The following is a 21,506-nucleotide window of genomic DNA, read 5'->3' as shown; positions in this document are numbered from 1 at the left end:
ATCATAGAACTGGAAGAGACCTCAGAAGGTTATCGAGTACAGCCCCCTGCTCTAGGTAGGACCAATCCCAACTAAATCAACCCAGCCAGGGCTTTGTCAAGCCAAGACTTAAATACCCCTAGGGACGGAGACTCCACTACTTCCCTAAGGAACCCATTCCAGTGCTTTACCACTCTCCAGTGAAATAGTTTTTCCTAATATCCAACGTAGACCTCCCTCACTGCAACTTGAGACCATTGTTCCTTGTTCTGCCATCTGTCACCACTGAGAACAGCTTCTCTCCATCCTCTTTGGAACCCCCCTTCAGGAAGTTGAAGGCTGCTCTCAAATCCCCCCTCACTCTTCTCTTCTGCAGACTAAACAGACACAACTCCCTCAGCCTCTCCTCGTGGATCATGTGCTCCAGCCCCCTAATCATTTTGGTTGCCCTCCACTGGATCTTCTCCAATGCGTCCACATCCTTTTTGTAGTAGTCACAATACTGGACACAGAACTGGACACAATACTCCAGGGCTGTGTCTACATTGGCGCGATCTTGCGCCAAAGCGGCCACTTTTGTGCAAAAACAATGCCCCCTGTCTACACTGGCGGGGAGTTCTTGTGCAAGAACACTGCCGTTCTAACGTGTGAAATTAGTGCTTCTTGCGCAAAAACTATGATGCTCCCACTCAGGAATAAGCCCTCTTGTGCAACTGGTCTTGCGCAAGAGGCCAGTGTAGACAGGCAACATGAATTTCTTGCGTAAGAAAGCCTGATGGCTACAATGGCCATTGGAGCTTTCTTGCCCAAGAGAGCGTCTACACTGGCACAGATGCTCTTGCGCAAAAGCACATGTCAGTGTAGATGCTCTCTTGCGCAAATACTTTAACGCAAGGACTCTTGCGTTAAAGAGTATTTGTGCAAGATCATGCCAATGTAGACGTAGCCCAGATGTGGCCTCACTAGAGCCAAATTAAGGGGAATAATCACTTCTCTGGATCTGCTGGCAATGCATCCAGCAGAACAAGGTGACTCTTCCAGCCCTGACAATCCTGGGACAAAATGAATTGTGCACAACACGGATCTCCCCTGAGTCAGTAGCTCTCAGCTTTTTTCTGTCTGCAGGTGACTTTATAGGAAGGAACCTCTCAGAATCCACCTCTTCTCCCAAGATTCCCAGGGTCTTTCTCCACACCTGTCATGATTTAATAAAACTCTACCACTGCTGCCCAGGTTGTCACCCACCTCCACTTCCCCTATTAGTTCCTCCCTGTTTGTGAGCAGAAGGTCAAGCTGCGCACGGCCCCTGGTCGGATCCTTCAGCACCTGTGTCAAGAAGTTATCCCCAACATTCTCCAGAAACTTCCTGGATTGCCTGTGTACTGCCGTATAGGTTTCCCAGCAGATATCAGGGTGATTAAAGACCCCCACGAGAACCAGGGCCTGCGATCTGGAAGCTTCGCTCAGTTGTCCGAAGAAAGCCTCATCTACCTCATCCACCTGATTCGGTGGCCTGTAGCAAACACCAACCACAACATCACTGCTGTTGTTTGCTCCTTTAAACTTAACCCATAGATTCTCAACAGGTTTTTCTCCCTCTTTATACTGGAGTTCAGAGCAATCGTAGTGCTCTCTTACATATAGTACAACTCCTCCTCCTTTCCTCCCTTGCCTGTTCTTCCTGAACAGTCTATACCCTTTCCATGACAGCGCTCCAGTCATGCGAGTCATCCCACCAAGTCTCTATTATCCCAATTAAATCATATTTCTTGGTCTGGGCCAGGGCCTCCAGTTCTCCTGTTTGTTGCCCAGGCTTCTCGCAGTAGTGTACAAACACTTCAGGTAACCAGTTGATCGTCCTCCTTTCTTGCCCCTTCCTCTCTGCATTTCTTCCCGGTATCCGACTTTCCCACTCCCCTCAGGGTTTTGGTCACCGTCCCCCGACGAACCTAGTTTAAAGCCTCCTCACTAGGTTTGCAAGCCTGCCCGCGAAGATGCTCCTTCCTCTCTTCCCATCTCTTCCTAACAATCCTAACATATACGTGCTACTGTTACAATGTGCTGAATCTGTATCTCCTACTAGAAGATTTACTCGGTATTGCCTGGGTCCTGCGGGGCAGCGGATGTGGGGTGCTCAGGGAAGGGGGCTGGAGGTGGGGGGGTAAAGGAGTCAGGGCAGCGGCTTGCAGATGTGAGGGGCTCAGGGCTGGGGGGGTTAGGGGGAGCTCAGGGAGGGGTTGGGTGTGTGGGGGCGGCAGGGGTTAGAGTAGAAGTGGGGTGCTCAGGCAGCTGAGGGGAGGGCAGGAATTAGGGCAGGAGGTTGGGAGATGTGGGAGAGCTCAATGCAGGAGGAGGGGGCAAAGAGCATCAATGCCGGGGTCCTAAGCGGGGTGGAGGGGGAGGGGCAGGGCATAAAACCCTGGGGCAGAAAAACGGGGAGGAGAAACGCTGGGGAAAGCGGGAGGGGGTGTAAATATGCCTGTTGTTCAGGGCACTGAAACTGCCTCCTTACAGCTCTGGACACAGACACAACTGAACCAGATCCCCCCCCGGGCTGTTTCTAAGCCAGATGCCCCTCCCCCCTCCCATTTCTAAGCAGGCACTTGGCTTGTGACAGTGAAAGTGTTACAAAGGAAAAACACAAGCAGCGACGGGCAGGTTAATCAGTTTGTCAGAGCCCCCCGCCCCCCGGCCCCCAATCTCCAGCAGGCCCCTGCTCCGCGTCGGCCCTTCCAAGCCTTCCCTAAGGATGAGCGGCCCCCTTAGACGGTCCGGTTGCTGGATCAGGAAGCAGGCCCCGAGCCATTAAACTTGGCCTAGTGACCCCAAAACACCAGATCCCTTCCCAGGCCCTTTGTGCCACGGGCCCTGTCTGTGGCAGAACCGGTCCCCTGCGGACAAGGAGCACCCCATGGCTCTGAGCCCCAGGCCAGGCCTTGACGACTGGACCCTCCTTCCATCCCAGGGCACCAAGTCGCGCCCTCCCCTGAGGGGACAAACAGCAGTGCCTGGGTCTAGCTGTGACAGACCCACACCGGGTTCCGGGAGAGGCTGAGGCTGGGCTACAGGCGCCCAGGCTGTGGGGTACGAGGTCCGTGTCCCTCTCTTGCTGAGGGAGAACGTGTGCCACAGACGCAGGCCGAAGGGAGGGCTGTGTATCTGTTTGCCTCCCTGAATCATTACCTGAGGGTGGAGGGGGAACGTTGCTTCCTGCTCACCACAGCCCATTGTTTTCAAGGTCCCAGATCACCTCTGTGCCCATTTGAATGAGGACTGTGAGCTGAAAACAGCCTATCGAGAGGCCAAAGTCTAGGGCACTGATCAGCAACTGGCATTTAAAGGAAACATGCAGATAGAATGATGTGGGCCCCACCAACCCTGGGCACCCCCAGACTCCCCAGCTCTCCTGTAGGCACACGCTGAAGATGCTGATTTTCCATGTCCCTGGCACAGTCCTTTTACACGTGGGCCCCCAAAAGCCAATGTTCTTGGGCTATTGGGACCCCCAGAAGATTATGTGTGCTCTCCCCATGTAGACAAACGTCTGCTCTCCAATGGGCTTAGCTCTGATTTCAATCTTTGCCTGCAGTTTTTCTTAGGGGATTTAAGCACCTTGACAAAGACCTGGGTGAAATATTTTGTACAATTTTTTAGGGGGAAGGAGGCTGAATTTCCACCCATAGGCCAGAGCTTCCCATGAGAACTTTCATGCAGTTTAAGACCATAAGAACAGCCATTCAGGGTCAGAACACGAAGCCCAGAGCCCTGTCTTCTGACTGTCATGGGGTGTTCACCCACGCAGGACAGGTAGGCCTGTTACCTGCACAGCCTGCCCCGAAAGGAGAGCCAGGGCAGTAGCTACAGAGGGAAACTTTCAGGTGGCTCTGCATGACCCAGAATCCTGGGGGAAGAAATGAAGAGATGCCCTGGGCTGGGGGTGGGTGATGCTGGGCAGGAGGGGGGGGGGTCTCTGGGCTTAGCTATGTCAGAGTCAGGGGAGTCGATACCTGCCCCTTCCACAAGGAGCCATCTGGAGTGGGGGAGTCTGTGATGGGCCGTAGATTCGACACAGGCTGGAGGTGGGTAGGACTGAGCCCACAGCCGGCACCTGGAGGAAGAGCCAGGGAGCAGGAAACTGAGTGCTAACAGGCTCAGGGAAGCTGGAAATTTGCCCTGTAGAGGCTGATGCCCATAAACTGAGGTCATGCCCAGGATAGAGGGAGGAGCGTCTGGAGCGGATTGAACCAGGAGCCGTAGGAAGCCGGGCAGGGCAGGCAGTGAGGGCTGGGAGAGGAAAGAACAGAGCTGCTGCGTTGAACGTCCCCCCCACCCCGCCCTGGGGAAGTGGCCCCAGCAGGGCAGCGAATGAGCAGAGCCCTTGGGTCACTGTGGGAGGGAGAGATTGGACGAGTTGCGCCCTGGCAGCGGAGCGCTGTGGGACCGGGCTGGCGGGCAGGGACCAGAGGAGATTTGGTTCCGCAGTGGGCGAGGGGCTGCAGGGCAGAGCGAGAGAGGACGGGACGGAGGGAGCGGCAGTGAACAAACCGTGGAGGAGAGGGGGCCTGATGCGCTAAACCCCAAGCTGAGCGGCGGGAGGCGCCAGACAAGAGGTGAGTGGAGAGTCCTGGGACTCCTCCTTGGTGGTGCCAGGTGCGTTGGAAGGCAGGAGCAGAACAAGGAATCGCTGAGGGGTCCTGTCACCCCATCCCAGCTTGGGGCAGCCCGCGTGTCCCTGCGCCTCTGAGCACGGGGCTCCCCTCTGGGCCCTTCTGGCCAACAGCCAGTGAGGAACCTGCCCTCCCGGAACCGACCAAATTCTTTTGCGAGCCCAGCTCTGCTTCTGGCCTGTGCACGTCCCCGGCAATGAACTCCACAGGCTGCCTGGATGTTGGGGGGGAAAGGTCCTTCCTTTGGTTTGTTTGAAACCTGCCACCTATTCATTGCATTGGTTGACCCCTGATTTTTATATTACGTAGAGGATTAAACAACATTTCTCTATTCACTTTCTCCACGTTCATGAATTTTTCCTCCTCTATCATCTCTCCTTTTGGTCGTCCCATTTCTAAGCTGAGCAGTCCCCAGTTTTTCATTTCTTCTCATGCTGCAGCTGTCCTGGACTCTTACTTGGTTCTGTTGCCCTTTTCCAAACCTTTTCCCAATTCTAAATTCTCTTTTTATTTGTTCTGGAGATGGGGCAAACCGGACAGCCTGCAGTATTCAACATATGGTCATGTAGTGAATTTATATTGAGCCTTTATGATATATGATGTCTTCTTATCTTTTGTTTTCCTAAGTCTTCCTAGCAATGTTTGCTTTTGAGATTGTTGCTGCAAGATAAGAGGATGTTTTCAGAGAACTATCCACAATGACGCCAAGATCTTTCTTGAGTACTAAGAGATGCTTTAGATCTCAGCATATTTTATTTGTGCTTAGGATTACGTGTGACAATGTGCCTTTCTTCACCACTGAATTTCATTTGCCAATTTGTTCCCCGGTCAACCCATTTTGTGAATTCTCTTTGTAACATTTCTCAGTCCACTTTGGACTTAATATTTTGATTAATTTAATATTATCTGGTGTAACTCCCCTTTTCCTCCCCGGGTTACTGGGAGCAGGTCACACTCACAGGTGTGCCTGGGTGCCTGCTGTTTTAACCCAAAAGAGATCCTGAGCACCCTAGTGGTGATGGTGTTTAGTTGCGGAAAGTCCTGTCCACCCCCTTGCTGCAGTCCCATGCTTGTGATGAATGTAAAATGGCGGTGCCTCCGCCTACCTGGCCTTGTACACACACTGGTGCCTTGAGAGCCTCTAGGAACATATTCATTCCAACTATCATCTGGATCTAATTCCAGAACAGCTACAAATCATAGACATCTAATAGAATATTTTAAAATAAACCATCTTTACTTAACTTAAATAAACAGGGATTAACAGTTTAGCAATGAATAGCATTATCAAAACTTAGCAATAATGGAAGCTTCTACAGCTAACATTTGTACAACAGTGACCCCACCCCAGAGTGTACACACTCCTGGACTCAGAGTCCAGACGCTTGCTTGCGTTGCCGCTGATGTTGCAGCTGTAGTGGAGTGTAGTGGTCTGTGCTTCTTTCCCGGCACCCAAACCGGCGTCTACACTACAGCCTTTTTTCAGAATTTGCGTAGCTTTTTCCGATTGCTTTTCTGGAAGAGGCTTTTCCACCATTTGGCCCATCTAGACTAGGGTAGCGCTACATCGAACTACATGGAATTCCTGCACACGGTGGGGACATAGACCTTCCACTTTCCAAAATCAGGTGGTAAGAAATCGACCTTAACAAACACGACCTTATCCCATAGTGCAGATGTGGCCCAAGACAAACGGAGGGCGCTGAACCTATGGAGAAAAACCCAAATGTAAAATACAGAACGGGGAAACACTGGCTTGGCAGCAGCATGGCTGATAAAGATACGGGAGCTTCGGTGGATCTCACTCTCACCCTGAGTCACCAACGTGAAGCTATTGTAAAAGAAGCAAATGAAAATTGCATGTTCCGTTAATGGAGGCAAAGCACGCACGTCATGCGAGGTGATAGAACACCACCCATAGCCAGCAATGATCAATTTGAATTCTGAAACCTCAACCAAAAAACATCAGAACAGACTTTCCCAGACTGGTGTGATCTCTCTTCCCCCCCTTCCCCTCTGCAACAACACTCCTCGTGCCTACGCCAACATCCTGTGGGTTTGCTCATCAAGCAGCTCACTGGCAGAGCAGTTGCCGGGTGACAGTGGGGACAGGGAGGTGCTGAACCTGGGGGCCTACGAGGTGGCCGCTTAAAGTGCTGTTGAATCAGTCCACGGAGTGCAAGGGCCCAGGAGGTCACCGCTTGGCATTGCTGTGCACCCAGCCTGCTGAGTCCAGGGACACCAAGGGGTCAGCCGGTGAGCGCTGATTAACCGCCCCTCCCACAGGCGCTCTGGTAGTGGGTGTGAGTGTCGGTGGGCTCCTCTGCTTCCAAGGGGAGAAGAACCCAGTTCTGGGGGACCTAGACCCTGCAGCAGAGCCCCATGGGGAGGGAGGGAGAAGCAGAGCTCCGTTTTACAAGAACTACACACATTACAGAAGGAGTGTGTGAGAGAGATACACCCTCAGAGGTAGTGGCTGAGGGTCAGCAAACGTTTGTCACTGCTCTACGGTGCCTGACGGTCTGCTTGAAACGTTGCTGCCGGTTGATTTCTGAGTCAGCCATAGCACTCCTCCTCACCTTCCCTTAACTTCCCTCCCCCGTCAGTCAAGTGAAAGTGAGGCACCCTCTTGCACAAGGAAGTTGGAAGATCCAGCTCCTCTAATCTCAGCCCCTCGGGTCATTTGCTAAGTGCCGATGAAAGGAAAAAAAACCCAACAAAGGAAACTTTGCAATGAGCCAGAGATTCGAAATCAAAGATAAGCCCACGTACGTACTCACGCACCAACACGCACACACAAACCAAATAGCATATTGGACTCGTCCTTCCCCTGTGCTGCACATTCAGGCTGTGGCCAATCCTGCCTTTTCTGTTTCCAGAACTCATCAGGAAGCCTACCCCTCTCTCCTGCTGGGCTGAAGGTCTCTGGAGCCCAGAGCGGAGTGTGGGCCCGGGATCCCTACCCACTCCTGGGAAAGTGGCAGCAGCGGGGAGATAGCCAGAGTCAGCGTGGTGCCAACAGAGGGCTTGAAGGCCGGTAGTGCAGAAGGGGGAACGCTGAGGGACCCACCCAGAAGGCCGAGGCATGAAGAGGGCTCTGCGGTTCCTGGCATGAAAGCGGCTCCAGACCAGGGACAGTGGGTGTGACACTGTGCAGGGGCCTACAGGTCTGAAACAGGGGACGGGGGAAGGGCTCTGTGAGGACTCAGGCCCTGGGAGAGAGGGTGCTGCTGGGGGACCCGCTGGGGAAGTGAAGCAGGTGAGGACGGGGCCTTTCGGGTGGCTCCACATGACCCGGAATCCTGGGGGAAGAAAGGAAGACATGCCCTGGACGGGGGGTGGGTGACGCTGGGCAGGAGAGGGAGGGTCTCTGGGCTTAGCTATGTCAGAGGCAGGGGAGACGATACCTGCCCCTCCCACGGGGAGATATCTGGAGTGGGGGAGTTTGTGATGGGGCATCCAGCCGACACAGACAGGAGTGGGGTGGAACTGAGCCCAGAGCCAACACCTGGAGGAAGAGCCAGGGAGCAGGCAAGTGAGTGCTAGCAGGCTCCCGGAGGCGGGAATAGGTTGGGCATATCTAACTAAGAAGTTTGCATGGGAGGGGCTGCTCCTTGGAACGGGCAGTCACACCTTGGGAAAGGGAGGAGCACCTGGAGCTGACCTACCCAGAGCTAGGAGTGGGAGGAAGCTGCCCAGGGACGGAGCAGGCAGGGCTGGGAGAGGAAAGCCCAGGACTGCTGGAACCCACCTGGGTAAGTGGCACCAAGAGGGCAGTGGATGGGAGGCCCCCCTGAGTCACTGTGGACGTGAGAGATTTGAGTGGGGAACGCGGAGTGAACGGGCTGAAGGGCCAAGTAACAAACAGGAGATTGTGGTTGCTGGAGCGAGAGAGGGGCTGCAGGCCAGCGAGAGATGGAGTGACTGTGGGCAATAGGTGGAAGGAAACATTGTCCTCGACCGCTAAACCTCAGGCTGAGCGGCGGGAGGTGCCAGACAAGAGGTGAGTGGAGCATCCTGGGACCCCCCCTTGGTGGTGCCAGGTGCGTCGGAAGGCAGGAGCAGAGCAAGGCATCGCTGAGGGGTCCTGTCACCCCATCCCAGCTTGGGGCAGCCCACGTGTCCCTGCGCCTCCGAGCACGGGGCTCCCCTCTGGTCCCGCTTCGCCAACAGCCAGTGAGGAACCTGCCCTCCCGCAACCGACCTAATTCTTCTGTGAGCCCAGCTCTGCTTCTGGCCTGTGCATGTCCCCGGCAATGAACTCCACAGGTTGTTGGCGCACACAGAACTGCCTGCAATATTCAAGGTGTGGGCATAGGGGATATCATAGATTAACACAGTGGCATTATGCTATCTGATGCCTGATTATCTGTCCTTTTCCTAATGCTCCCTGGCAGTCTGTTAGCTTTTAGAGACTGCACCTATGCACTGAGCAGAAGTTCGGAGGGAAATCTCCACAATGACTCCAAGAACTTTCTTGAGCGGTAATAGCTTATTTAGATCTCACCACATCGTGTGTATAGCTGGGATTATGCGTGACAATGTGCATTGCTTTGCATTTGTCACCACTGACTTCCATCTGACATTTTCTTTCCCCGTTACCCAAAGTTGTGAAATCTCTTTGTAACATTTCACAGTCAGGTTATGACTGTGATTTTTTATCATCTATTGATTTTGTATCATCTGCAAACTTTGCCCTCTCATCGCTTATAAATATGTTGATCAGCCTGGGTCTCCGTACTCACTCCTCATGGGGACGCTAGTATTTGCTTCTCGTGATTACAGATATTTCTCTCTATAATGTGAAAACTGCCCATTTATTCCTACCCTTTGTTCTCTGTCTTTTAACCAGGTACCAGTCCATTGGAGGATCTTCCCTATTATCACACAATCCATCATTTTTAAAGAACCTTTGGGTCTTGTCACAGGCTTCCTGAAAGCCCAAGTCCACACTATCAATTGGAACATCATTGTCCACGTGCTTGTTGACCCGCTCAAAGAATTCTAGTAGATTGGTGAGTCGTGATTTCCTTTTCCAAAAAGCCATGTGGACTCTTCTCCATCAGGGCTTTAACCCATAAGAACATAAGATTCATCCAGCCCAGTACCCTGTCAGACCAAAGATTCATCCAGCCCAGTACCCTGTCTGCCAACAGTGGCCAATACCAGGAGCCCAAGAGGGAGCGAATTGAACAAGTAATGATCAAGCGATCTTTCTCCTGCCATCCATCTCCACCCTCTGACAAACAGAGGCTGGGGACACCATTCCTTACCCATCCTGGCTAATAGCCATTAATAGACCTAACCTCCATGAATTTATCTAGTTCTCTTTTAAAGCCTGTTATAGTGCTAGCCTTCACAACCTCCTCAGGCAAGGAGTTCCACAGATTGAGTATGCGCTGTGTGAAGAAGAACTTCCTTTTATTTGTTTTAAACCTGCTGCCCATTAATTTCATTTGGTGGTCCCTAGTTCTTATATTATGGGAACAAGTAAATAACTTTTCCTTATTCACTTTCTCCACACCACTCATGATTTTATAGACCTCTATTATATCCCCCCTCAGTCTCCTCTTTTCCAAGATGAAAGGCCTAATCTCTGTAATCTCTCCTCCTATGGCACCCCTTCCAAACCCCTAAAGTTGCTCTTCTCTGAACCTTTCTAATGCCAGTATATCTTTTTTGAGATGAGGAGACCACATCTGTATACAGTATTCAAGATGTGGGTGTACCATGGATTTAAATAAGGGCAATAAGATACTCTCTGTCTTATTCTCTATCCCTTTTTTAATTATTCCTAACATCTTGTTTGCTTTTTTGTTTGTCTCTGCATAATGCGTAGATGTCTTCAGAGAACTATCCACGATGACTCCAAGATCTCTTTACTTATTAGTTGTAGCTCATTTTGTCCCCATCATATTGTATGTATAGTTGGGGTTATTTTTTCCAATGTGCAATACTTTACATTTATCCACATTAAATTTTATTTGCCATTTTGTTGCCCAATCACTTAGTTTTGTGAGATCTTTCTGAAGTTCTTCACAATCTGTTTTGGTCTTAACTACCTTGAGCACTTTAGTATCGGCTACAGACTTTGCCACCTCACTGTTTACCCCTTTCTCCAGATCATTTATGAATAAATTGAATAGGATTGATCCTAGAACTGACCTAGAGGAGCACCACTAGTTACCCCTCTCCATTCTGAAAATTTACCATTTATTCCTACCCTTTGTTTCCTATCTTTTAACCATGTTCTGAATCCATTAAAGGATCTTCCCTCTTATACCTTGACATCTTAATTTACGTAAGAGCCATTGGTGAGGGACTTTATCAAAGGCTTTCTGGAAATCTAAGTACACTATATCCACTGGATCCCCTTTGTCCACATGTTTGTTGACCCTTTATAAGAACTCTAAGGCTACGTCTACACTGGCACCCTTTTCTGGAAATGCTTAAAATGGAACAGTTTTCCATTATAAGTATTTCCAGAAAAAGCGCGTCTACATTGGCAGGATGCTTTTCCAGAAAAGCACTTTTTCCGGAAAAGCGTCCGTGGCCAATGTAGATGTGCTTTTCCGGAAAAAAGCCCCAATCGTCATTTTCGCGATCGAGGCTTTTTTGCGGAAAAGACTACTGTGCTGTCTACACTGGCCCTTTTCTGGAACAGTTTTTCCGGAAAAGGATTTTTGCCCGAACGGGAGCAGCATAGTTTTTCCTGGAAAAACACTGTCAATTTTACAGTAGATCGTTATTGCTTTTCCGGAAAAGCAAGCAGCCAGTGTAGACAGCTGGCAAGTTATTCCAGAAAAGTGGCTGCTTTTCTGGAATAAGTGGCCCAGTGTAGACACAGCCTAATAGATTAGTAAAACATGATTTCCCTTTACAGAAACCATGTGGACTTTTGCCCAACAAATTATGTTCTTCTATTATGTTCTTCTATTCTGACAATTTTATTCTTTACTATTGTTTCAATTAATTTGCCCAGTACTTACATTTGACTTACTGCTCTGTAAGTGCCGGGATTGCCTCTAGAGCCCTTTTTAAATATTAGCTTTACATTAGCTATCTTCCAGTCATTGGGTACTAAAGCTGATTTAAAGGCTAGGTTACAAACAATAGTTAATAGTTCTGCAATTTCACATTTGAGTTCTTTCAGAACTCTTGGGTGAATGCCATCTGGTCCCGGTGATTTGTTAACGTTAAGTTTATCAATTCATTCCAAAATCTCCACTAATGACACTTCAATCTGTGACAATTCCTCAGATTTCTCTCCTCCAAAGATGGGTCGGGTTTGGGAATCTCCCTAACATCTTCAGCCATGAAGACTGAAACAAAGAATTCATTTAGTTTCTCCTCAATGACTTTATCGTCTTTAAGTGCTGCTTTTGTATCTCGATCGTCCAGGGGCCCCACTGGTTGTTTAGCAGGCTTCCTGCTTCTGATGTACAGGCAGTCCCCGGGTTACATACAAGATAGGGACTGTAGGTTTGTTCTTAAGTTGAATTTGTATGTAAGTCGGAACTGGTACATATTGTAGGGGAAACTCTAGCCAAACATTTCTCCAGAGCTCAGTATTATTCTCCCACACCTCACTTCCCTCAGTCCTTTATTCTCAAGCTGAGGTGTCTGCTGAGAAAAGCCGCTCCGCGTCTCCCTGGTCTGCTGGAGGGGGCGGGGGGCGCTAGCTTCGCGTCTCCCTGGTCTGCTGCGTCTCCCTGGTTGCCTCACCCCGTCTGTAAGTAGGGATCCGATGTAAGTCAGATCCATGTAACCCGGGGACTGCCTGTACTTAAAAAACATTTTGTTGTTACCTGTAGAGTTTTTGGCTAGCTGCTCTTCACACTCCTTTTTGGCTTTTCTAATGACATTTTTACACTCAATTTTGCAGTGTTTATGCGTCTTTCTGTTTTCCTCACTAGGATTTGACTTCCACTTTTTAAAAGATGTCTTTTTATCTCTCACTGCTTCTTTTACATGGTTGTTAAGCCACGGTGGCTCTTTGAGGCCTCCTCATTTTTGCTTAGTTTCTCTTTCTGAAATGAAATGCCACAGTGCTGGGCTGCTGAGGTGTTCTTCTCACCACAGGAATGTTAAGTGTTATTATATTATGGTCACTATTTCCCAACGGTCCTGTTACAGTTACCTCTTGGACCAGATCCTGCGTTTCACTCAGGACTAAATCAAGAATTGCCTCGTCCCTTGTGGGTTCCTGTACCAGCTGCTCCAAGAAGCAGTCATTTAAGGTATTGAGAAATTTTGTCTCTGCATTTCATCCTGAGGTGACAGTCAATATGGGGGTAATTGAAATCCCCTATTATTATTAAAAAACAACAAATGGTCTGGTAGCAGTTTATAGACTAACAAAACATGTAGATGGCACCATGAGCTTTCGTGGGCACAGCCCACTTCTTCAGATGACCAGAGTTATGAGTAGGGGATATGAAAACTGGAAATAAATAGGAGAGGGGAAGAGAAAGGAAAAAGGAAGGGGTGGGGAATGGGAAACAAGGCGTTATTAAGTATCTGGAGAATGGGTACTTAAACCTAGGGAGATAAAGATCAAAGTCAATAGATAGATTGCTGAGACAGGAAGGATACCGCTCAGAAAGCTGTTCGTACCTTCAGTGGTAGAGACCCCACCAGCCCATATTCTCTCTAATCTCCTTTAGCATGACAAGCCTTTTTCATAAACCACTGCCAGATTCAAAGAGGCTGATGCCAACTCAGGTCTGTGATTTGGTTTAACTCTTGATTCCCCACTATTGTGACAAGCTGTCAAGCGCATAAGAAATAATCCAAGATAAAAATAAACATTTGAACTCCTCTCCTGACATATTTGTCTCCCAGCGATAAACAGTGAACCGCTGATAATGACTTTGTTTGTTTTTATTAAGGCTCATCGGTCCAAGGAAAAGCAGCAATGCTGAAGGAGATCAAATTCATGCTCTGGTTCTTTTTTGTCTTTGTCTTTTCCGTTGTTTATAAACTTTCTCGGCCGTCTGGCTGCATCTTCTCATGCGAGCCCACTCCTGAGCCACTCCCAATGCAAGAGGAGGATTTGAGCCAGAGCAGAAGCATCTTCTTTGTGGAGACCACAGACCGCCTGGAGCCTCCTCCCTTGGTTTCATGTTCTGTGGAATCTGCTGCCAGGATCTATCCCGACAGACCCATTCGTTTCTTCATGAAAGGGCTGAAAAATAACACACGGCGGGATTCAAATTCCACTTCTGCGGCCTTCGCTCTTCTATCTGCGATGGAGAATGTCTTCATCCGTCCTTTCCAGATGGAAACTTTGTTTGAGGAGACACCTCTGCTCTCATGGTACCGTAAGGTGAGAGGAAATATATGGAGTGGGAGGCAGGATATTTTTGAACAATATTTGAAGTAGAGGTGGTTGAAAATAAGTGGTGTTTTGGCACCTTTTTTTCAAGTTTTGAAGCTGTTGTCATTTTGTTGCACCCAGTGTGGACTCCTTTTTCGTGACTGTTTGCTATGCACAGTCAAAATATTGATTGAAATTGTTATGGATCTTTTCTATTTCCTGGCAGGATTTATGGCAAATGCAACATTTCAAATGATTTTGATCACCTTATTTTATGAAAATGGTTAATCACCGTTGTGACAAGTTGGATCACAGAAGTCCACTTGGGGTTGTCTCCCTGTGTGCTGATCAAGCCACTGATGTCCTCCATCCTGCCCTCTGGGATTCCTCACCTCCCTGTCCTGCTGGGTCAGAAGCTCTGGTCTTCCCCAGAGGCATAAAGTTGGGGCAACTGTCCCCCTGCAAAGTAACACAAATGCAGAACCAGTTCAGCGTGAGGAGGGCTAAGCTAGAAGGGCTCAGCACCCAGGAAACCAACCCGCAAAAGAAACCAAAATCCCTAATAAAAATCCATCTTAGTCCAAGTAAAGGTTTTACACAGAGGAAGTTCATAAGGGAAGCTCTTTATAGCTATGAAAGAGAGAGATGCACAATGGTTGCTTCCCCCACCCCAGTAACAATTACTTACACTGGGCTTGATAATAAACAAAAGAGTTTTACTAAGTAATAAAAAGTAAGACTTAAGTGGTTGTAAGTGATAAAAGTCAGATCAAAGTAAGTTACTAAATTAAAGTAACTAAAAGCACCAGCTAATCCTAATTCACTCAAGGTGTGTCCAGACTACAGGGTTTTTTCGAAAAATGTAGCCTTTTTTCAAAAAATCTTCACCTGCATCTAGACTACAGCTGCATTCTTTCAAAAGTAAATCAAAAGAACAGGGCAGTCTTGTCAACTGCAGTAAACTTCATTTTATGAGGAATAACACCTTTTTTTGAAAGTCATCTTTCGAAAAAAGACGCTATTGAATGAAAACAGGGCTTATTTGAAAGAGAGCATCTAGATTCTTTTTCGAAAAAGCAAGCCGCTTTTTGAAAAATCTTCTTTTAGTCTGGATGCTCTCTTTGGGTATGTCTACACTACCCTCCTAGTTCGAACTAGCGGGGTAATGTAGGCATACCGCACTTGCAAATGAAGCCCGGGATTTGAATTTTCCGGGCTTCATTTGCATAAGCGGGGAGCCGCCATTTTTAAAACCCCGCTGGTTCGAACCCCGTGCAGCGTGGCTACACGGGGCACGAACTAGGTAGTTCGAACTAGGAAGCCTAGTTCGAAGTACCTAGTTCGTGCCCAGTGTAGCCAGCGGGGTTTTAAAAATGGCAGCTCCCCATTTTGTACAGGACATAGCTAACGGGCGCAGGTGTTGAGATGTTTCGAAGTAGAGTCAATTACATCTGTGTGATTCCTTTCCACCTCTGCAGGTAAATCCAGCCCAGGAAAGGTACTGGGTTCATGTCAGCTCTGACGCTAGCCGGCTTGCACTCATCTGGAAATACGGTGGGATCTACTTGGACACCGATGTCATCTCCATCCGGTCTATTCCTGTAACAAACTTCTTGGCGGCTGAGGCTTCCCAGGTCTCCAGCAATGGGATTTTTGGCTTTCCTCGCCATCACGGGTTCATTTGGGATTGTATGGAGGATTTTGTTCGAAACTACAAAGGACACATTTGGGGTTACCAAGGCCCCAGCTTAATGACAAGAAATCTCAAGGCATTGTGCAACTTGACCAATTTCCATAAAGTGGAGGATATAAGCTGTCAGAATATTTCCTTCTTACATCCTCAGCGATTCTACCCCATCCCCTACCCGGCATGGAGGCGGTACTATGAGGTCTGGAAGAAACGCCCTGACTTCAATGACTCCTATGCTCTGCACCTGTGGAACTACATGAACAGTGAACGCAAAACTGCGGTTGCAGGAAGTAACACGTTAGCAGAAAATCTGTACAAAACATACTGCCCCACCACATATAAAACCCTTATTCAAGGCCCAGAGGGCAGTGGTCATCTGCAACAAAACAAGACTGTATGACGGCATCTAGGAGAATGAAGCGACCCTTCCGTCCTTTGACAGTGCTGTGACTGAATCAGCTGTGCACAACGTGTATCTCCTCTTAGCCAGTGACTCCCAGCCATTTTCTCTCTGCAGGTGACTTTGTAAGAGAGAAACTCTGAGAATCCACCTCTTCTCCCAACGTTCCCCATGACCTAATGAAATGACTGGGAAGCCGGGGGTGTAAATACCATTCATGATGACTTGATAAGTATGTCTTCTTCTTTAGGAGGTACATTTTCCCAATGTACCCAAGGGATGGCCAGTGGTGTTCTGTTGGTTTCTTTCTTGGGCTTGTCCCGTAGCAGGAGGCTTCTGGGTACACGTCTGGTTCCGTTAATCTGTCTCCTCACTTCCTCGTGTGGGTATCATACTTTACAGAATGCTTGTTGGAGATCTTGTAGGGGTGTAGGTCTCTGTCTAAGGAGTTGGAGCATATGCGGTAGTATCTCAATGCTTACTGTAAACAATGGATCATGTGGTGTGTCCGGGATGGAAGCTGGAGGCATGCAGGTAAGCATAGTGGTCTGTATGTTTTCGGCATAGTGTTTATGTGACCATTACTTGTTTGAAACCAACAGAACACCACTGGCCATCTACAGTCCTCAGCTAAAACCTCCCCAACGCATCATTAGTGACCTACAACCCATTCTGGACAATGATCCCTCGCTTTCACAGGCCTTGGGAAGCAGGCCAGTCCTCGCCCACAGACAACCCGCCAACCTGAAGCATATTCTCACCAGCAACTACATACCGCACCATAATAACTCTAACTCAGGAACCAATCCATGCAACAAACCTCGGTGCCAACTCTGCCCACATATATACACCAGTAACACCATCACAGGACCTAACCAGATCAGCCATACTGTTACTGCACAGCCATTCTCCTGCACATCTACTAACCTAATATATGCCATCATGTGCCAACAATGCCCCACTGCTGTATACATCGGCCAAACTGGAAAGTCCCTACGTAAAAGAATCAATGGACACAAATCAGATATTAGGAATGGCAACATACAAAAACCTGTAGGAAAACACTTCAATCTCCCTGGACACACAATTGCAGATCTAAAGGTAGCCATCCTGCAGCAAAAAAACGTCAGGACCAGACTTCAAAGAGAAACTGCTGAGCTACAGTTCATCTTCAAGTTTGACACAATCAGCTCTGGATTAAACACAGACTGTGAATGGCTCGCTAACTACAAAAGCAGCTTCTGCTCTCTTGGAATTCACACCTCCAGATCAGCTACTAGAAGTGGGCCTCATCCTCCCTGATTGGATCCACCTCGTCATTTCCAGCCTGATTCTGGCCTGCGTATTTATACCTGCCTCTGGAAATTTCCACTACATGCATCTGACAAAGTGGGTCTTTGCCCATGAAAGCTTATGCTCCAACACCTCGGTTAGTCTATAAGGTGCCACAGGACTCCTCGCCGCTTTTGCAGATTCAGACTAACACGGCTACCCCTCTGATACTCTTGATAGTGATTCCTTTTAAATGAAGAATTGTTTAAATAAATAAATTGGGCAAATTTACAATTTGGGCAAATTTACAAATGTATTTACTCTTTTTTTGTTTAAGTGACCATGGACTATTGATTCAGTTGAAATCTGGCAATTTGATTTTTGCTGAATTTTCCCTGCCCCGATGACACCAGGTTAGCCATTGCTTTCGCTCATATCTAAAGCGTAGCTTGTTTCTTCAGGAATTTATTTACTTGTAGAATAGTAGTAGAGAGTTAGCTGTGTTAGTCTGATCTTGCTAAAACAAAAGGAAACACTATGCAGCACTTTAAAGACTAAGAAGATGGTTTAATAGGGATGACCTTTCATCGCCTATTAAGCCATCTTGTTAGTCTTTAAAGTGCTGCCTAGTGTTTCCTTTTATTTACTTGTAAATATTCCTGGAAGAAATTAACTTTCATTCTCCTCTTCACAATGTGGATTAAAATACATTTACAAAATAACTACACAGCAGGACCAAATACCATCCCTGACAGATTTGCCCCAGATCCCTAAGATTTAGGCATGCTGTTCCAGTCCGGTCAGTTAATTTCTAGATTATTATCTGAAAAAAAACCCCACAACTGTTCACGTGCCTAAGTAGCCTCTGAAATGGAATCCTAGTTACTGCTGCCCCTTAGCCTCCATACCAAAATTCGGAAATGGCACCCCGTTGAGGGATGATAGCGTTCCTTTGTATCCAGTGGCGGGCCCGTCAATACAGGTGACGTAGGCAGTCACGTGGGGCACCAAAAAAACAATCATTGAGGGTTTTGGAGGCGAGGGTGTCGATCGCGCATTTCGCCTAGGGCACCAGTTGCCAGCAGCTCGTCTAGGGCCGCTCCTGTCTGTATCAATACATCCAAACAGAACTATCAGGGAGGGTGAGGAGTTATTTAAGTGAATGGCCAATATGGACACAAAACCAAATGGCTATGGAGTGGCCAGGAACACGTTTAGCCCCCAAATAAGGCAAAGTTTTCTAAGAATCGAAGGAGTGAAATTCCTGCGGAGCAGTGGGGGTAAAAACACCTGACTGGCGTCAGGAATGAGCTAGATACGTTTCTGGAGTGGATGCCTCTGATGGCACAAGGGCCATTGGCAACTGCCGGTAGCAAAATTCCCCAGTGGCTGGAGACTGGACACTTGGCGGTGAGGGCTCTCCTGGGAAGCGGCTGTGCTGGACACAGAGAAGGGAAGCTGTGTGACATGCCACCCTCTCCCACTGATATGATCAGACCCTGTCCCTCATTCCGCCCACAGTCTCCAGTGGGATGGGAAATAGCACTGTCCGGAGAAGCAGGGTGTGGGAGAGACAGAGGAGAGAAACCATGTGACTCACTGCCCTAACCGACTGGCACAATCAGACTCCTGCTAATCTCCCACCTGCAGGATCATACCCTGCCGTGCCTGCTTCCAAAGCACATGAGTCCAGTTTCCCCTTGAGATCGTTGCTGGGTACCTGCTGTACAGTGGCCACTTTAAAGCACAGCCTTGGCCTTGCACAGAACACTTCTCCATTGGCTTTAGAGAGACCATCACTGGTTGGTAACAGAGTAGGGTTTCGGCTCCACAATGTCTCGTGTGCCCTGGTATCGTTTCGTTACAGCTGGAACAGCAGGGAGCCTCCTTCACTCTCCCCCCGGCCCTACCAGCTGTGCAGCTCACACAAACCCGCAGGCAACAATGTCCAAGGGAAGACATGTTTAAAGAGCAAAGGGAGAGGAGAACTCGCCCCTGGAGGGGATGTGAGCAGCGCGGCAGGAATGGAGAGCGAGCAGGGAAGTGCAAGTGTAGCACCAGGGGAATGTCTTTTCATCCCTGCTGGCTGTGATGGGGACACATGGCGGCATGCTTGCAGAGGACCCTATCCCCCACCCTCCTCACCCAGTTCTGCAGCCTCCACCCCCTGGGGCCCTAGGACACAGGGGTGATGGAGATTCAAGCCTTCAGTGTGTCATAAAGCAAAAAACCATCCTTTCCTCATTTCTGATTAACATCCCCACCCTCCCCCGTGGATCCCACCATGGACTCCTTTTCCCTAATTAAAAACACAAGATTTCTGAACAACGGTCTCTTCATCGCTCGTCTTGCAGGAGTGGGGTGGGGAGTGCAGGCCCACGTACCGAATGCAGGGCAGAGGGAAACCAAGTGAGGGCCCCCTGCTGTGCAGCTCTGGCAAGTGTTGCAAGAAGAGGCAGAGGGGAGTTATTGAAAGAGCTGGCAGGGACCCGGGTTGCACTAGGACAGTCCCTATAAGAAATGTTAAGTCGCTGTCACTGCTGACGCAGGGCACCTCATCGAGAGCAACGCGCACGACCCTCAACACTGGCCACTCAGGAAACCTTCCTTTCCCAGCCTCTCTGATTTGCACTGCACCTCACTGTGCTCTCCTTATCGCCCTGGTGTCTGGCTGCTCAAACTCTCTAGCTAGGCGCTCTGCCTCTGCCCCCACCTGCCAGAGAACGTCCCCCCTGGCACTCACAAATATTATGGAGCACACGGCAGGCAGCCACGACAAAGGGAATGGTGCATTCGCTGAGATCTAACCTAAGCCCTATACTCCTAAACCTTCCCTTTAAATGGCCCAAAACACATTCTGCCACCATTCTGCACTTGCTCAGCCTACAGCTGAACCGCTCTTTACTGCGGCCCAGGCTGCCTGTGTACGGTTTCATTAGACACCAGCCCTAGGGGGAGGCTGGGTCGCCAAGGCTCACAACAGGCATTTTCACCTCTCCAATCTGATTTTTCTATCTAGGAAAAAAGTTCCTGGGTGCATCTTTCAGAAGAGGCCGGAGTTGTTAAAAATGTGCGTATCCTGCTCCTTCCCCAGCCATCCCACCTTGATGTCAGTGAACCTGCCCCTGGGCTTCACCAGCGCCTGCCGCGTGATTGAGAAGTACCCCTTGTGGTTTACTCCTTGGCAATGTGGCTGGGTGCCAAGATGGGGATGTGGGTTCCGTCTATCACCCCGCCGCAGTGAGGGAACCCCATCGCGGCAATGCCCCCCACTGTGGCACCCACGTTCCCCAGAGTCACCTCCTCCATAGCAAAGCGGTATGGATTGGTTTGGCTACTTGTATAGCAGCAGCTCCCCCTGTAGATTTCCTCACTCCACACGGCTTCCCAACTGGCCGGTAGCTGTCTGCCCTTGCAAGCTCCACAGGACAATTGCTACTCACTTCTCCACAGTCAGAGCAGGTCTCATTCCCGTGTCCCTGCACTTTAGGGCAGGGGAAAACCATTTGCAAAGTCCCATGAAAGTGGCCTTGTGCATTCGGAAGTTTTGCGGCCACTGCTGATGGTCCCGTAGCTGCAGCACTATGCGGTCCCACCGATCTGTGCTTGTTCCCCAGCCCCAGAAGCAGCATTGCACTGTGTCCAGGCCATCAGGTGCAGGCTGCATTTCCAATTCGCTCATCCTAAGGGCTTGCCTGAACAGCGTGTCCATGGCATCCCAAGATTCATACTCATCCCCGTCCTGGAGGGCCAGGCATGCGCTCTCGAAATGCTTCACCAAGATAAACATCATCATGGCAGTGCTGTGATGCAAAATGGGATTCATGAGGGGGCCATGCACACACAGCTTGTGGCATCTGCGGAGGTAACCAGGACCTAAAAGGACATGAAAGGACAGTTTCCCTTGGATCCCAAGCAAACGGGGAGGGAGCAGACAAGCGCAATATGGGATGCTGACAACATGAACCCAGAACCACCCACTGCACAGTTTTGGTGCCAGTGTGCATAACGGAGAATGCAAAGCAGTGACACTGGGGGCTAGCTACCCACAGTGCACTGCTCTCAATGTCGACCGCCTGTCCCTACTGGGGAAGTGCTACTTCAAACTACATGGAATTCTTGCACACGGTGGGGACCTGGACCTTTGACTTTATAAAATCAGGTGGTAAGAAATCAACC

General features: G+C 49.2%; 1 protein-coding gene across 1 annotated transcript; it reads left to right on the top strand.

The window, feature by feature from the left end:
- Positions 1 to 12,857: 12,857 nt before the first annotated feature.
- LOC102446697 (alpha-1,4-N-acetylglucosaminyltransferase-like) lies at positions 12,858 to 17,819 on the top strand. The gene is made up of 2 exons (XM_075938374.2): positions 12,858 to 13,974; positions 15,444 to 17,819. The coding sequence occupies exons 1-2, from the start codon at positions 13,564 to 13,566 to the stop codon at positions 16,053 to 16,055; spliced, it is 1,023 nt and encodes a 340-aa protein (XP_075794489.2). The 5' UTR covers positions 12,858 to 13,563; the 3' UTR covers positions 16,056 to 17,819.
- Positions 17,820 to 21,506: the final 3,687 nt, after the last annotated feature.

Source organism: Pelodiscus sinensis, chromosome 10 (genome assembly GCF_052426305.1).
Source record: "Pelodiscus sinensis isolate ZL-2025 chromosome 10, ASM5242630v1, whole genome shotgun sequence".
NCBI lineage: Eukaryota > Metazoa > Chordata > Testudines > Trionychidae > Pelodiscus > Pelodiscus sinensis.
This window is presented reverse-complemented; position numbering and strand designations above follow the sequence as displayed.